This window comes from Canis aureus, chromosome 17 (genome assembly GCF_053574225.1).
Source record: "Canis aureus isolate CA01 chromosome 17, VMU_Caureus_v.1.0, whole genome shotgun sequence".
NCBI classification, from domain to species: Eukaryota; Metazoa; Chordata; class Mammalia; order Carnivora; family Canidae; genus Canis; species Canis aureus.
In genome coordinates, this window is record NC_135627.1 from 45,379,188 (window position 1) to 45,393,075 (window position 13,888).

Consider the following 13,888-nt stretch of genomic DNA (forward strand, 5'->3'; position numbering starts at 1 on the left):
CGGCCGAACGGAGGGGCCGCACAGCCAATCACGCTTCGCTCTGCCCGGAAAAGGCGGGTCGTGGGCGTGGCGATATTGGCAAGGCCGCGCCTGATTGGCCGGCGCGGAGCCGTCCGCGGTGGCGGGAGTTTTTGGACGTGCTGGCAGCGGCCCCGGGCAGCAGCGGTTGGGCCGTGAGTTGGGCCGGCGCGGCGGGACCGGGCGGGACCGGGCGGGACCGGGCGGGCAGGTCCCCTCTGGCGGGCTCGCTGTGCCGCCGCCTTTTGTCCCCCACCCCGCCGCACCCCGGAGCTGCGGGGAAAGATGGATCGGCCCCGGCCGCGGCCGCACCACCCGAAGCCCGGCTCCGCCGCCGCGGGGGCGCCCTACCCCGCCTCCGCCTCGCTCCGCAGCTGCGGGGAAAGCAAGATGCCGCGCAGGAAGGGCCCCCAGCGCCCTCCGCCCGGCGCCGTCGAGGAGCCTGGAGAGAAACGCCCCAAGTTCGTGAGTGTCTCCCGGAGCTGTGCTGGGGCAGCTCCTGCCTTCCCCGAGGGCCGCGGCTCGGGTCCGGGATCCTAAAAGTTCATTCAACTTTGACCCACGGGGTGGACCCACGGTGCCTGGGGGATGGGGATGGGGGTGGGGATGGGGTGGGGGGATGGGATGGGGATGGGGTGGGGAAATTTTGTTCTAGGTTTCCAGAGCTGCCAATCTCCTAATAGATTTACGAGGCCAGGGCCTAATTCCGTTTGGCTGTCACATGCACTGATCATTGAGTTGCCCCAAGTTCCTTCTGGCCGGCAGGAAAAGCAGGTCGAGTATGTATGTATTGACGTCACCGAGGTGAACATTGCTTTTTTTTTTTTTTTTTTAGACTTTATTTATTCATAGAGACAGAGAGAGAGAGAGAGAGAGAGAGGGGCAGGGACACAGGCAGAGGGAGAAGCAGGCTCCATGCAGGGAGCCTGATGTGGGACCCGATCCCCGGTCTGCAGGGTCACACCCTGGACTGAAGGCAGCGCTAAACCGCTGAGCCACCCGGGCTGCCCAACATTGCATTTATTTATTTTTTTTTCCAACATTGCATTTTTTTTTTTTTTTAAGTCGAACTTCTCCCCACCCCTCTAGCGTCTTGAGGTTACCAGACATTGCAAAGTGAACTTTTAGGTGATAGGATTTCTTTTTCGACTTAATTTTAAGGACAAGAATTTTTTATTTTTATTTTTTTAAAGGCTGATGTGATTTTCCCAAGTAGGAACAACTCGTTTTAAAAAAAAGAACTTTTTTTTTTTTTATTGGAGTTCAATTTGCCAACATTTAGCATAACACCTAGTGCTTGTCCAGCCAATTCCCCCCTCAGTGCCCATCACCCAGTCACCACCCCCGCCCACCTCCCCTTCCACTACCCCTTGTTCGTTTCCCAGTGTTAGGTGTCTCTCATAGGAACAACTCATTTTAAAACTTGGCGGGCTGTGTAGTCACTGCTAAGGAATGTTTTGCTTAGATGTGCAAAGAAGCCAAAGTATTTGAAACTCGCCATTCTGGTTGCTTCTCTTAGTCACTTTGTCTCCCGAGGCAGCTGTCATGATCAGAGAGGCTTGCAGATCTTTTTGTTGGTGTCAGCTAGTGAAAATAGGCGGCGATGATGGTTTTATATATGTGCGTGTAAGTAAATTACTGAAGGGTTGATAGCTTTGGGGTGAATCAAACAATTGAAAATTTAATATTGGACCCGTCCATTTTCCTTAGGAGTATGGAAGACTTTTTAAGTTGTAGGTAAAATTATACATGTGCCTTCTGTAAACAAGACTCATTAGGAATTTAAGTCAGGACACACACATTAAAGGAGTAGAGATTTGTGGAGGGTTGTGAGTTGCTAAGCCTAACAGTTAGTTAATAATGATGGTTGAATGAACTGGGAGCTGAGCTATAAATGTGTATCAGAATACTGAAAATGAGGGATAACATGGATTAATTTTGCTAAATTAAATATCCACATAGCCATGGGCCAGGTGAAGTTTTGCAGGAGGCTCAACTATGTTGTTACTGTTATTTTAACAGAGTTGAGGAATGAATAGGATGGAATTAAACTGGCAAATGCAGGATTCTAGCCAGTATGAGAAGAATCCTGGGGCAATGAGTTTTCTTCCTTTTAGAGGCTGCTCTCTGGGTTAATAATGTCATTCCATTTTATTTCTCACTCCTGTGCTCCAGAATGCATGAGGTACGATTTTCTGTGACTCTTCCAGCAAGAATGTCCTGAAAACAGAACCTACACTAATATTTAGATTTAGTTTCATTGAAGGATATATCTGGCGATTTGGATCCTAGTCTGTTTATTTCTTTAAGTACGTTAAAAGGGTTGTTGTAAAGATAAAAAGACCTCTAAAAGCAATCCTTTGAGGCTTAAAAGTTAATAAACATGTCTAACACAGTGTTTGCTTTTATTTTTTAAGATTTATTTATTTATTTAAGAGAGAGAGAGAGAGAGCACGTGAGCGAGTGCATATATAGGGGAGGGGCAGGGGAAATGGGAGAGAGAGTTCCATGGCAGACTGCGGATTGCAGTGCCTGTGGGACTCGATCTCACCACCCTAAGATCATGACCTGAGCAGAAACCAAGACTCGATCCCTTAACTGACTGTGCCACCCAGGCGCCCCCCACGGTATTTGTTTTTAGATAGGAGTCTAATTTGAATCATGGCTTTATAATTAATTTAGAGGTAATTTGAACTGTTCCTAATCCCCGAAACTAATTTAGATTCTTGCTTACATGGTAGTTTCCTTAGCTGTATTTTCCATTTCACTAATTCTGTTATCAGCGATATTTAATCTGCTATTTAACTTGTTCGGGATATTTAAGTTTAGCAATTACAGTTGACTCTTGAACAACATGGGTTTGAATTGTGGAGGTCTACTTATGCATGGATTTCCTACAGTACGGTACTGGAAATTTCATTTTTCTTATGGTTTTCTTAATAACATTTTCTTTTCCCTAACTTTGTTGTAAGAATCCAGTATATAATATAACATACAAAATATATGTTAATTAGTTTATGTTATTGGTAAGGCGTCCAGTCAACAGTAGGCTATTGATAGTAAGTTTTTGGGGAGTCAAAAGTTATACACGAATTTTCATTGCATGGGGATCGATCGGTGCCCCTAACCCCTAGGTTGTTCAAGGGTCAACTGTATTTTTTAGTTCTGTAGGTTCCATTTATTTCTTTTTCAAATCTGCCTGGTCATTCCTGACAGTTCTTTGTTTCCTATTACTTTCATTTTTTAGGCATTTCCTATGTTTGAGTCCTTTTGTTCTTTATCTGATAGTTCAGGTGCGTGCAGTTTTTGGACCATGTGCATTGACTTACACTCATGGTGGCTTATCCCCTTCTGTGCTTGTTGAGCTTTGTAAGCACATTGCTATATCTTAACCTGTCTTCCAGGAGGCCTCACCAGGGATGCTGTTCTCCGGAGTGTTTTTCTGGGAGTGCCACTGATTTGGGACCACCTCTTATGGAAGTAGGACTCTTAAGAGAGCCCGGAGTTCCATCCTGAGCCCTTACTCTGTACCCAGCCTGCTTTCTGAGCTGCTCTTCTCAGTCGGCCTGGTTCCGCACTGCTCTCAGTCTCAGCCTCATAACTCTTGTTTTGAGGATGGACACCCATCTCTGGAGACTGTCCCTTGCTTGTCAGATCTCAGCAATGCCTCTGGTAGTGGAGAGCTAGATTCTTCTGTCACCAAGTCAAAGAATGGATTTCGTGGACAAAGAAGAGTGAGCAAAGCAATAGAAGTTTATTAAGCAGAGATACAGAGAAAGCTCTCAGAAGTGAGAGGGGTTCCGACAAGGTTGCCACTGAGGCCTTTCAGTGTCAGTCTTTTATTGAGCACCTAGCCAGGGAGCCCACGGCCTTGAGATCCTTGTTCAGTCTTGGTTTGAGCAGGGACTATTGATAACACCTTAATGACTTCTTTGTGGTCTGGTGAGTTTTTGTGGTTACTTGGTAGCCATTAAAAGAAGATACTCCCTAACATTTTGGAGCTGGGGAGCCAGGTTTATTATTTTTTTCTGTTTTTGCTGCCCTATCTCTGTTTCCTTGGAATAGGTAGGAGCCTGTCTCTGGGCCTTTTGGTGTCCTTGGGATCTATGGGAGCCCACAGATTTCTGGGAGCCTTTCCCTTATCTTTCCCTGTCTAGCCCCATCTGCCCCTAACTCCTTCCTACATCACCTATACATGTGATTCCTCTGTAGCTTGGTTTGCTGGACTGCTGGTGTTGAGTCAGTTCTTGGCTTCCTCTTGATTTCCTATGGAGCCATGTTAGCCTGTTAGTGATGTCACTCCTGTGGGCTAATTTAGGTGTTTGGTGTTTTGCATGCTCCACAAAGCTGTAAGCTGGTAGTAGAAGTGAGTAACTGGCCACTTGCTCCAGTCTTAGATTAGGAAGGCACAAACGAGCTCTGGTGCCTGCTGAAATCTTGTTTTACTTTGAGGCTTGATAAAGCAAACACATCCTTGTCTTCTACCATAGGTATAGTCATGAGTCTCAAGTTACTTTTGAATTGTATATAAAAGTTTGTAGTACAGAATTTCTCCCCATAGATCTGTATAAATAGTAGAAATTGCTCTATTGTAAATGTGTAATAGTTTGGCTGCACAGGAAATTAATGATGTGTGGGCTGTTTGTGAACTAACTGACTTGACTTCAGTAGAAAATATGGTAAGCAGTGAGTATGAGGTGCTGGCGATAGTTACTAGGGGATAGGATGCAACCATTGGAGGCTGGGGGTCAAGGCAGGTACCTGGAAGAAGGCTGTGCGAAGGTAGAAAGAGTTCAGCAGGATCATTAAACTTTGCCCTGTCCTAGGTCACACTCTCAGTACCTGAATCCAAGCCTGAGTCCAATTCCCCTCTAGAACAAAATAAAACGGTTGCCCTACTTTCATGAAATGCCTTTGAGTGATATTGGGCACTTTGTTCCTACCTTTTACTACTCCTAGAAACAAAGAGTACAAGCAGTACAAACAGTGGTGGCCCCCATATCTAGATTGAGAACAGGATGTATGGCTTCTGGAGAAGTCTACATCTCAGGGCTGTGGGCCAGTTTTTTGGTAGGAGGCCTGTGCATTTGGTGATCCTAGTTGGCAGAGTAGCTCTTATGTTTAATTAGGAAATCCTTTAAAAGTTCTCACAGACTTTAGTGTAAATCTTGCATCTAATTTTATGGTTTCCATCAAACAGATTGTTAATTATTATTTAATTATGTCATTATAGTACCTTCAATTTTGGTTGTGAGAGGTTTTTCACCCTGTCCAATAATATCTGTATGTCTCCCATCATGGGCATCATCACTAATAACAGTTAACCTTAATGAACCAGCTCTGTTCTTGGTGTCCTACACACACACACTCTCACATTCTCCTTTAAGCCTTACAACAACCCTATGAGGTGGGTATTTTAGCTTTGTTTGCTGGTTGGGAGAAGCAGAGTGCAGAGGTTGAATTTTGAATTGCCTTAGTTCACACAGCTGCGTGTTGGTGAGGATGGGATTTGAAGCCAGGTAAGCTATCTTCCAAATTTTTAGTCGTTGTCCTGTATTACTTTCCCATGCTATTGGGAATTTTAATCTTTACTACTTTTCTCATTCAGGAACCATTAAAAATAGTAACACCTTTAATGAATACAGAATTAGTAATTTCCTGATCCTAGGCAGATTGTGAGGTAGGAAGAGGTATGAAGTTGGAGTACTATTGTCTATTGTACTGGGAACTTGAGTGGAGTTGAAATCAGAGTAGGCTTGATGAGATTTCTCTCCATAGCAGGGTGGCATTGAAATACCTTACCACTGGGAGTAATTTTTTCAAATAGCAAATCAAATAATCATTATGAGCTTAGAGGAGGATTTAAGAGTTTTGATAAGTTAAAATTTGGTGCTGGAATATTTAAGTTACTAGCTAATTAATGAGAACTATTTGGAAATGCTTGCCATAGGTTGTATTCTCTAAAAAGACCCACCGCCATCCTTTCTTAACAGTTTTTTTTTTTTTATTAGAAGAGGCATTATGAATAGCATTTATGAGCAGTAACTTGGTTGCTTTGGGTTTATTTGGAGGCAGGTGTGGCAGGTTGAATAATGAGTACCCTCCAAGGATAGTCATGTCTTAATCCCTGAAACCTGTGAGTGTTACCTTGTATCGAAAAAAAGGACTTCAAGTTAAGGTTTTTAAAATGGGGACAATGTTCTGTATTACCAGGCTGGGCCCTAAATGCAAACACAGATGTCCTTTTAAGAGGGAGGCAGGAGAGAGATTTGACCACAGAAAAGGAGAAGGTGATGTGATTCTTAAGGCAGAGATTGTCAATGTAGCCACAAGCCCAAGAATGTTGGCAGCCATCAGAACCTGGAAGAGGAAAGAACTGGTGTCCTCTAGAGCTTCCAGAGGGAGGGAGGTACTGCTAACACCTTGATCTGAGCCTGGTGAAATGGATTTCTGATTTCGGGGCTCCAGCGGTGAGAGAATGCATTTTTGTTTTAAGCCATCAAGTTTGTGGTGATTGTTTTGGCAGCCGAAGGAAACAAACACAGAGGGTGTAGTCATGAGGGATCACATTGAAAGGAGGTGTGGTGTAACAGTTTACATCAGATTCGTCTAAATCTCTTCCTTGTGGTATCATTTTATTTTGGACTCTGTAATGTGGGTGGGTGGGGTGGTGCTGGTGTGGATAGAAGATTCACAGTTTGGGGATCCCTGGGTGGCGCAGCGGTTTGGCGCCTGCCTTTGGCCCAGGGCGCGATCCTGGAGACCCGGGATCGAATCCCACGTCGGGCTCCTGGTGCATGGAGCCTGCTTCTCTCTCTCTCTCTGTGACTATCATAAATAAATAAATAAAAAAAAAAGAAGATTCACAGTTTGGTCCTCTGGAACAGCGACTAGAACTTGAATTCATCTTGTTCTGCCATCGTTTTCATAGTTGCTAGAAAGCTGAGAAAAGGTAGAGGTGGTTTCTGGGTGCTCTTTTTTTTTGAGTTTATTTCTTTCTTGAGTCCTAAGCTAAAGTGATGCTTTCAGTTGTCCTGAACTGTCAAGACTTGGAGACAGTGTTCTTATTTGAAGGCTTTAGTCACTTGAGTGTCGTTCATGCCCAAATCCACCCAATCCATCCAACATTGAAACCTTCATAAGGTAGGATCATTTATTTTATTCAGGCCAGTCTTCTAAGTCAATTGCCTGAATTGCCCCAGACTTTTTTTTTTTTTTTTTTTTCCTGTTTATCCTTACTAACAAGAGAAAAGAAGTTTTTTTTTTGTCTGTTTGTGTGTTTGTTAATATATGACTTATCAAAAGAAACAAAATATGCCAATTGGCTTTTGGGAGTATGTTTAGCTGCTGAAAATAGATGATATATGGCAATTATTACTTCTGGATCACTCTGGATCTTTTGTGTGTGTGTGTGGGTAGGTAGAAAGGGGTGGGAGTAGGGATAATTGTCTCAGATTTAGAGCAAGGCTTAATTGCTTTTTTTTCAAAGACTCATGTCTTTAATTATGAAGCAAGCAAACTGACATACATTTATTACACTGTGAAACCTTGCATCTCATCTAGTCTGTCTTGTAGCAATTGCTTCTGAACAGATGTTACCTGAAACACCTTTGTGCAGTTGGTAGAATGCTAAAATTTGTCATGCTTTTATTATTGTTGTCGTGAATTAACTCTACTTTATGGCATAACTTTATTGCTGTGTCCTAGAATCTTTATATATTTATTGCCTTATAAATTGGATTTAAAATTGGCTTTTTATATAGAATGTAAATTAACATGTGTATAACTTGTTTATGCTTGCAGAATAATACAGGAAAAAAACTGCTACGTATTGTACTAATGTAATTGTCTTTAACTCAGCACATAGTATCCTCCAAACCAGGAATGAAATGAATGCTACAGAAATATGCTTACCATCACACTCTGCTTGTTTCTCCCAGAAACTAATTTGACTTTTAGATCTATAAAATATAGATTAAGCATAACCTTTTACTTCATGGGATATTAAGGATCAAAGCATGAGCTTTCTTTGAACAGGATCTACAAAGGTAACTTTTCTCTCCATAGCAGCAGGGTGGCATTGAAATACCTTACCATTGGGAGTAATTTTCTCAAATAGCAAATCAAATAATCATTATTAACTTAGGGGAGGATTTAGGAGTTTCAATAAGTTAAGTTTTGGTGCTAGAATATTTAAGTTACTAGCTAATTAATGAGAACCGTTTGGAAATGCTTGCCATCGATTGTGTTCTCCAAAAAGACCCACTGCCATGCTTTCTTAACAGTTTTTTTTTTTTTTTTAATAGAAGAGACATGTGAATAGCATTTATGAGCAGTGACTTGGACCACTGTTAGGGTTTGAATCCTATCTCTGTTATGCATTCTCTTGGGCAAGTTGCTTCTCTCTGTGCCTCGGTTTGCTCATGTGTAAAATGGGATTGTTGGGAAGATTAGAAGTTACTGTGTGATGGGCCTAGGTTAGTACCTGGCTTTTTGTAACCACTATGTAAATATTTGCCATTTATAGGATTGTTGTTGCTGTCATCATCAGTAGTAATAGTTGTAGTACAAATTTTTTCAGTTTTTAAGGCTTCAGGGATACTACATTGGATATTTGAATGACTTTCCTAGACTGGAAACTCCTAACAGGGTCAGGCTTTTTCCTAATGGTGTGGAAGGGGCAGAGTCCTGCTGTTCTCATTCTGTTGTTCTGTTGTCATTTTGGCGTGCCAGGTGACATTCAGGTTGATGCAGGCTTGTGATTGTGATGGCCGAATGTGACTGTGATGGCCAAATGGTCAGAGCAAGTTTCTCAAGCTTTTGAGAGGTTATGTTTTTATATGTAAAATGGGGATCATGAAACTATGACTCTTGCATACAAATGAAACTTAGAAAAGATACCTATGAAGGAGACAACCTCAAACTTAGAAAAAAAATTCTTGTGATACTTCAATGTGGACTTGAATAATAATAAAAATAATGTTTCTTATATATGTATAGAAATAAAGTAAAAATATAACTCCTTATGCTTATGGCTCTTTTACAACTATAAAACTCAAACAGATTTACACATAAAACCCAAAACAAAACTATAAAACCAATAAAATTCAAATGAACAACAACATTAATTTAATGTGATTAATGATGATGTTTTGCTGAAATTAAGTCATCGTTGTTGGATTTAATAGTGGGAAGATATGTATATGGTTTGCTGTTTTCCTTTTCATCAGCTTGACTCTTGGATGAAAATGAAATCCCGGAGGCTGAGGAAGCAAAGGACAGTGATAAAGCGAGAGACTCAGCCCCACACTATTGGTAGAGGCCTGTCATCTACCATTACTATCTTTTTCACAAGATCTTAACATGAGGCTCTGGATGAAGTAGTAAACTCTTATAAATCTGTTTATGATTAAAAAAATAATCTAGCCATATGTAGATATTTTCTATTCAATTGTATGGAATTGTTGAAAAGGAGTAGAAAGAATTGGGGCCAAAACCACCAGCATCTCATTTTCAAATTTCTTGAAATTTGACTTGCCATAGCTCTGAGTATGTGGTTCCTTGAATAGTGTCATCTTGGAATTAAGGACAATCTTTGGAATGGGATTCTTCGTAAGTAGAGGAGATTATGAAAACCTTGTAGTGTGCTTGTTGTTTGGCCTTCTTCTAGTGCCCTGTTGTGGTACACACACATAAACACACACACACAAGTGTGACCACCACAAACACCACAGAAAGGAAGGACTACGGTTGTAGAGTGGTTGTTCAGATTTCTAGATTATGCTTATTATACTTCAAATGTTTAAAATAATCTTAGAAAAATACAGCATTTAAAAAGTCTTGTGGACCTGGAGTGTCCATGAAGGGATTGGCAGAGTCAGTTTGTGGAATCCAAGACGTGACTTAAGAAGTTAGTAGAGTACTTGAATCTGGCAAAGGTTTTGCACCTTTATCTAGCGATGCGCTCAAAGTGATTAGTCTTCGTCTAGCAATGAGCTAAAAGTGATTAGTAAGTGTTTCTCAGTTGTGAAGGGTGTATACAGTGTGCTTCAAAACAGTTTACTTTTAATAATTTATTGAGGGTAAACATTTCCCTTGCAATTAAAAAAATATTTTGTCATAAAAAAGAAGTATAGAACACCATGTACTCGCCAACAGGCGTCAGAAATGAAGCTTTATAAATCCTATTGAAATGTCTGTTTTCTCCTTTCCTATCAATATCTCCTTGTAATCTTCTCCATTTCCTTGAGGTAAGGGCCTACAAGGATTTTTATTTATTTCATGAGGGACCTTCATGGGTTAAAGATGGATAAATACCTGTTCAGCTCTCCAAGGAAATTATTAATTCTAGATTATTCTTAAAGTTAAAAAAGAAAAGTATATGCTTCTTTTGGAGTTATGATGTAGAATTTCTTGAAACTCTTAGACACATGGGTTAATCTAATTGTAGGATCCATAATAGTGCATTTATTTGGCTTATTTTGTTATAAAGTATCTTCCCAGGGTGTGGGGAGTTTTATCCTGTAATTGCTGCATTTTCCTGAGGTGGGTGGTTTATTTGGGCATCAGAAAATGAAACTTGGTAACATTCAGTTTTTAACTAGGATTTACAAATTGGTGACATTAATTATGGATTCTACTATAGTATTAAACTGTTTTGTTGATCAAATCCTTGGGTGGAATGCAATTCATGAGGACAATTACAATTCATTTCTAATGAAAAATCTGACAGCCTGAGAAATGAACATAAAAACCAGAACGCGCATAATCTACAATCGGAAATTCAATGCGACAGTTTCATTTCTTTATAAAAGGTGGTGGTCTCTAATTAAAGCCATACTCTAACTTCATTCAGCCTCTCTTCCGACGGTATTATTTTGCTACTATTGATATGTTATCTTGAACCTGTTTTCCCTTACTTGATGCCTGTATTTGTGAGCTTTTGGAAGTCATTTTCTCTCTTTGCAGTGCTTGGCATAGGCTTGAGTTTGCTAGGGTAGGTCTGTGAATGCTTGGCTAATTGAAAATCTATGCAGAATTACTCTTGTAACCTTATACCATCTGGTTCATTAATCTATTCATGATTAATTTAAATTTAAATGTTATTGATATACTCTAAATGTCTATTTCTTTTTATAAAAGATTTCAGTGGTGGTGGGGAAGGGCATGTAGAGGCTACCAGAAACATATCTGGGTCACTGGAGACCTGAACCTGCCCCTTCACTTCAGGCTCCTCCAGGGGCCGGCAGTGTGGCTTCAGAGCCCCACTGTGATTAAAAGGGCTTAGAATGGATTCAGTGGATTCAAATATGGCTGTGTGTCCTTGGGCCAATTAATGAACTGTGCCTCAGTTTTCTTATCCATAAAATGGAATAGATAACTGCAGCATGTCCTCTTAGAGATTGTTGTGAGGAACAGTTGAGGTAATGCATATTTCTGTAGCTTGGGCACAGTGCCTAGAGGTTAATACATGACAGCTATTATGAGTTTTACTCTTTTGATTCTTTCTCAGATACCAGAGTAGAGGGGGGAATCTCATCTGTAGTGTTGCATTCTCTAGGGCTGGTCATCTTGAAGGAGATGTGACAGGATCTCAGTTATTAGCTGCATTTTGACCATTCCTTTCACCTTCCTACCTCCCTTTCTCCCTGTGTTCCTGCTAGATACCTGCATTGTGTCCAGGAACCCAACCTCAGTTCAACTGGGGAACACACCAAGAGGTCTGGCTCCTGGACATATGATAGCCCCCTCCTTTCTGTTTCATCTGGCCCTCCAGCCCCTTCCTTGCCTCTTCTGCCTCTGTCAGTTTCCTGCTGACCTCTGTTCCACACTATATCCACACTCCATGAAAGTAACCCTGAAACTTTTGAACTAGGATGCCTTCACATTCCTTGCCTCCTTCAACCTACATAAGGTAGACTGGAAGTAAATAACAGAACCTCTGGTTTCCTTGTCCATTTGCCTCAGATCTCCAAGCCTGGAGCAACCCGACAGGCTCTCCTGGGTCTTGGGTCTTGAAGTGGGCTGCTGCATCAGGGTGGAAACCCTCCCAGCTCTGTGAACTGATTCCCTTACACTCAGGATCTCTGGGCCCACTGATGAGCTGGGTCCTCAAAGCTGCTAGATAATAATCATCATCACAATAGCTACATTTATTCAGCTCTCCCAGTGGGCTGGGCACCATTTTAATCAATCCTAATTCACTGCTTTGAAGTAGGCACTCTCACCACCCCTGTGTTGGACATAGTAGAACTGAGGCAGGGAGAGGAGTGTGGGGATTTTCCTGAGCTGCCCTAGTGGGGCGTAGGGAGTGATGGCTACCAGCACAGCCAGTCTAACTCCAGAGTTAGAGCTCTGAACTAGCTCTTTGGTTACCTTCTTTTCCATTTCTCGTAACATTTATGCTTAACCGTTATCAGCACTCTCTTTACCTTCACTATGGGCCTGATTCCTTTTTGTTGCAAATAGTTTTTTAAATTGAAAAAGTAATGTATGCACCTCTTGAAAAGGCCAGCAGTGTAGGAGTACAGAACGAGATTCACCGAGACTTCCTTACGTCCCAGACCACCAATTCAGCTTTTTCCCCGAACAGAGGCCATGGTGACTTCTATTAATTTCTTTTGTATCCTTTAATGATATTCTGTGTGTATGTGTAAAATACCCACTTGTACCCACATGGGAACATTCCACAGCTTTCGCTTAAAAGATCTTAGAGATAGTTATGCCTCACTCTTAGCGCTCACCTTGACACCTTCTTCAGAGAGAAAATAAAGGCCGTTTTGCTTGAACTTGCTCAATTTCCTGCTGTCTGCACCTGTAATCTTCTATATCTGCAGCACTCCCTCCTTTCCCTTCCAATATCCACAGAAGAAATGTCTGTTTTCCTGTTCAAGGTTAATCCCTTTACCCCTGTTCTTGACCCAGTCCCGTTCCATTAGGTATGTTTCATTCTTTATAGGTTGCATTCTCTAAGGATGCTTCAGTGCCTCCCATTATAAAAGAAAAGGCGGAAGCAAAACCAGCCTCCCTCTCCGACTTTCTCTTGGCCCTTCTCCCCCTCTGAACGCCATGCTCTGCTTCCTTCTCTTATATTCCGTTAGTTCTTTTCACTTATTCATTAAATATTTGAATGCTCTTCATACTAAATATAGCACAGGTAGGTACAATTTGGTCCTTGTCTTCAGGAGGCTCACATTCAGTCTGGTGTGAAGAGAGGTGTGAACCAACAAATGGGAGGTGTCACCAAGGAGTCCATTTTGTGTCACCTTGAAGGACTCCGCTTCTAAAATTAACCTGGATTAAAATCTTGGCTCCATATTTGGTAGCTGCATGACCTTGGGGAATTACTGTGTTTTTTTGTTTGTTTGTTTCTTCATCTATGAGATGGGAACATCAGTACTTATTTTGTACATTAGATGTGATGATTTAATGCGTTAGAATAGGTGTTGACACATAAGTATTAAACAGCTCGTAGCTTGTTGCTGCTATTATGATGGCATTGGGGAAGGGTAGAGTGTTCTCATTGAGGAGGGATTCAGCGACCTCCCATTGGTTCCTCAACGTTGCCTTTGCTTCTGTTCATTCCACTGAAATTGTTTTGGCAGATCAACAGTTGCCAACCTGGTGGCTGATTTTCAAACTTCATCTTACTTGACTTCTTGACAGTATTAGCACTGCCCTCACTTCTTGAAACCTTTGCTGTGACACGTTCTTCTCTTCTGATCTTTGCTCATCTCTCCTTGCACCCTTTTAAATTAGTGTTCCTAAATACTGTCTCAAGTAATCTTCCAGTTTACACCTCCTTTCAGCATGAGCTTGTCCATTTCTTTAGCTTTTACTACTACCTAGATCAGTGTTTTTCAGTAGGACT

The 13,888-nt window shown here is 41.6% G+C and overlaps 1 protein-coding gene across 12 annotated transcripts in view; it reads left to right on the forward strand.

Moving 5' to 3' along the window:
* DIAPH3 (diaphanous related formin 3) overlaps positions 1-13,888 on the forward strand; it is a 512,559-nt gene that overhangs the window by 252 nt on the left and 498,419 nt on the right. For 8 of the 12 annotated variants that reach the window (XR_013355823.1, XR_013355825.1, XR_013355822.1 and 5 more), the window contains exon 1: positions 195-483. The exons of 1 other annotated variant lie outside the window; for it this stretch is intronic. Coding sequence is in view for 5 of the 11 variants with exons in the window: in XM_077855464.1 (XP_077711590.1) it covers positions 304-483 (180 nt within the window). In the remaining 6 variants the exon portion in view is untranslated. Of the gene's footprint in view, positions 1-190; positions 484-13,888 lie in introns of those variants that run through there. 3 more of the 12 variants (XR_013355827.1, XM_077855471.1, XR_013355826.1) reach the window with 2 other exon arrangements.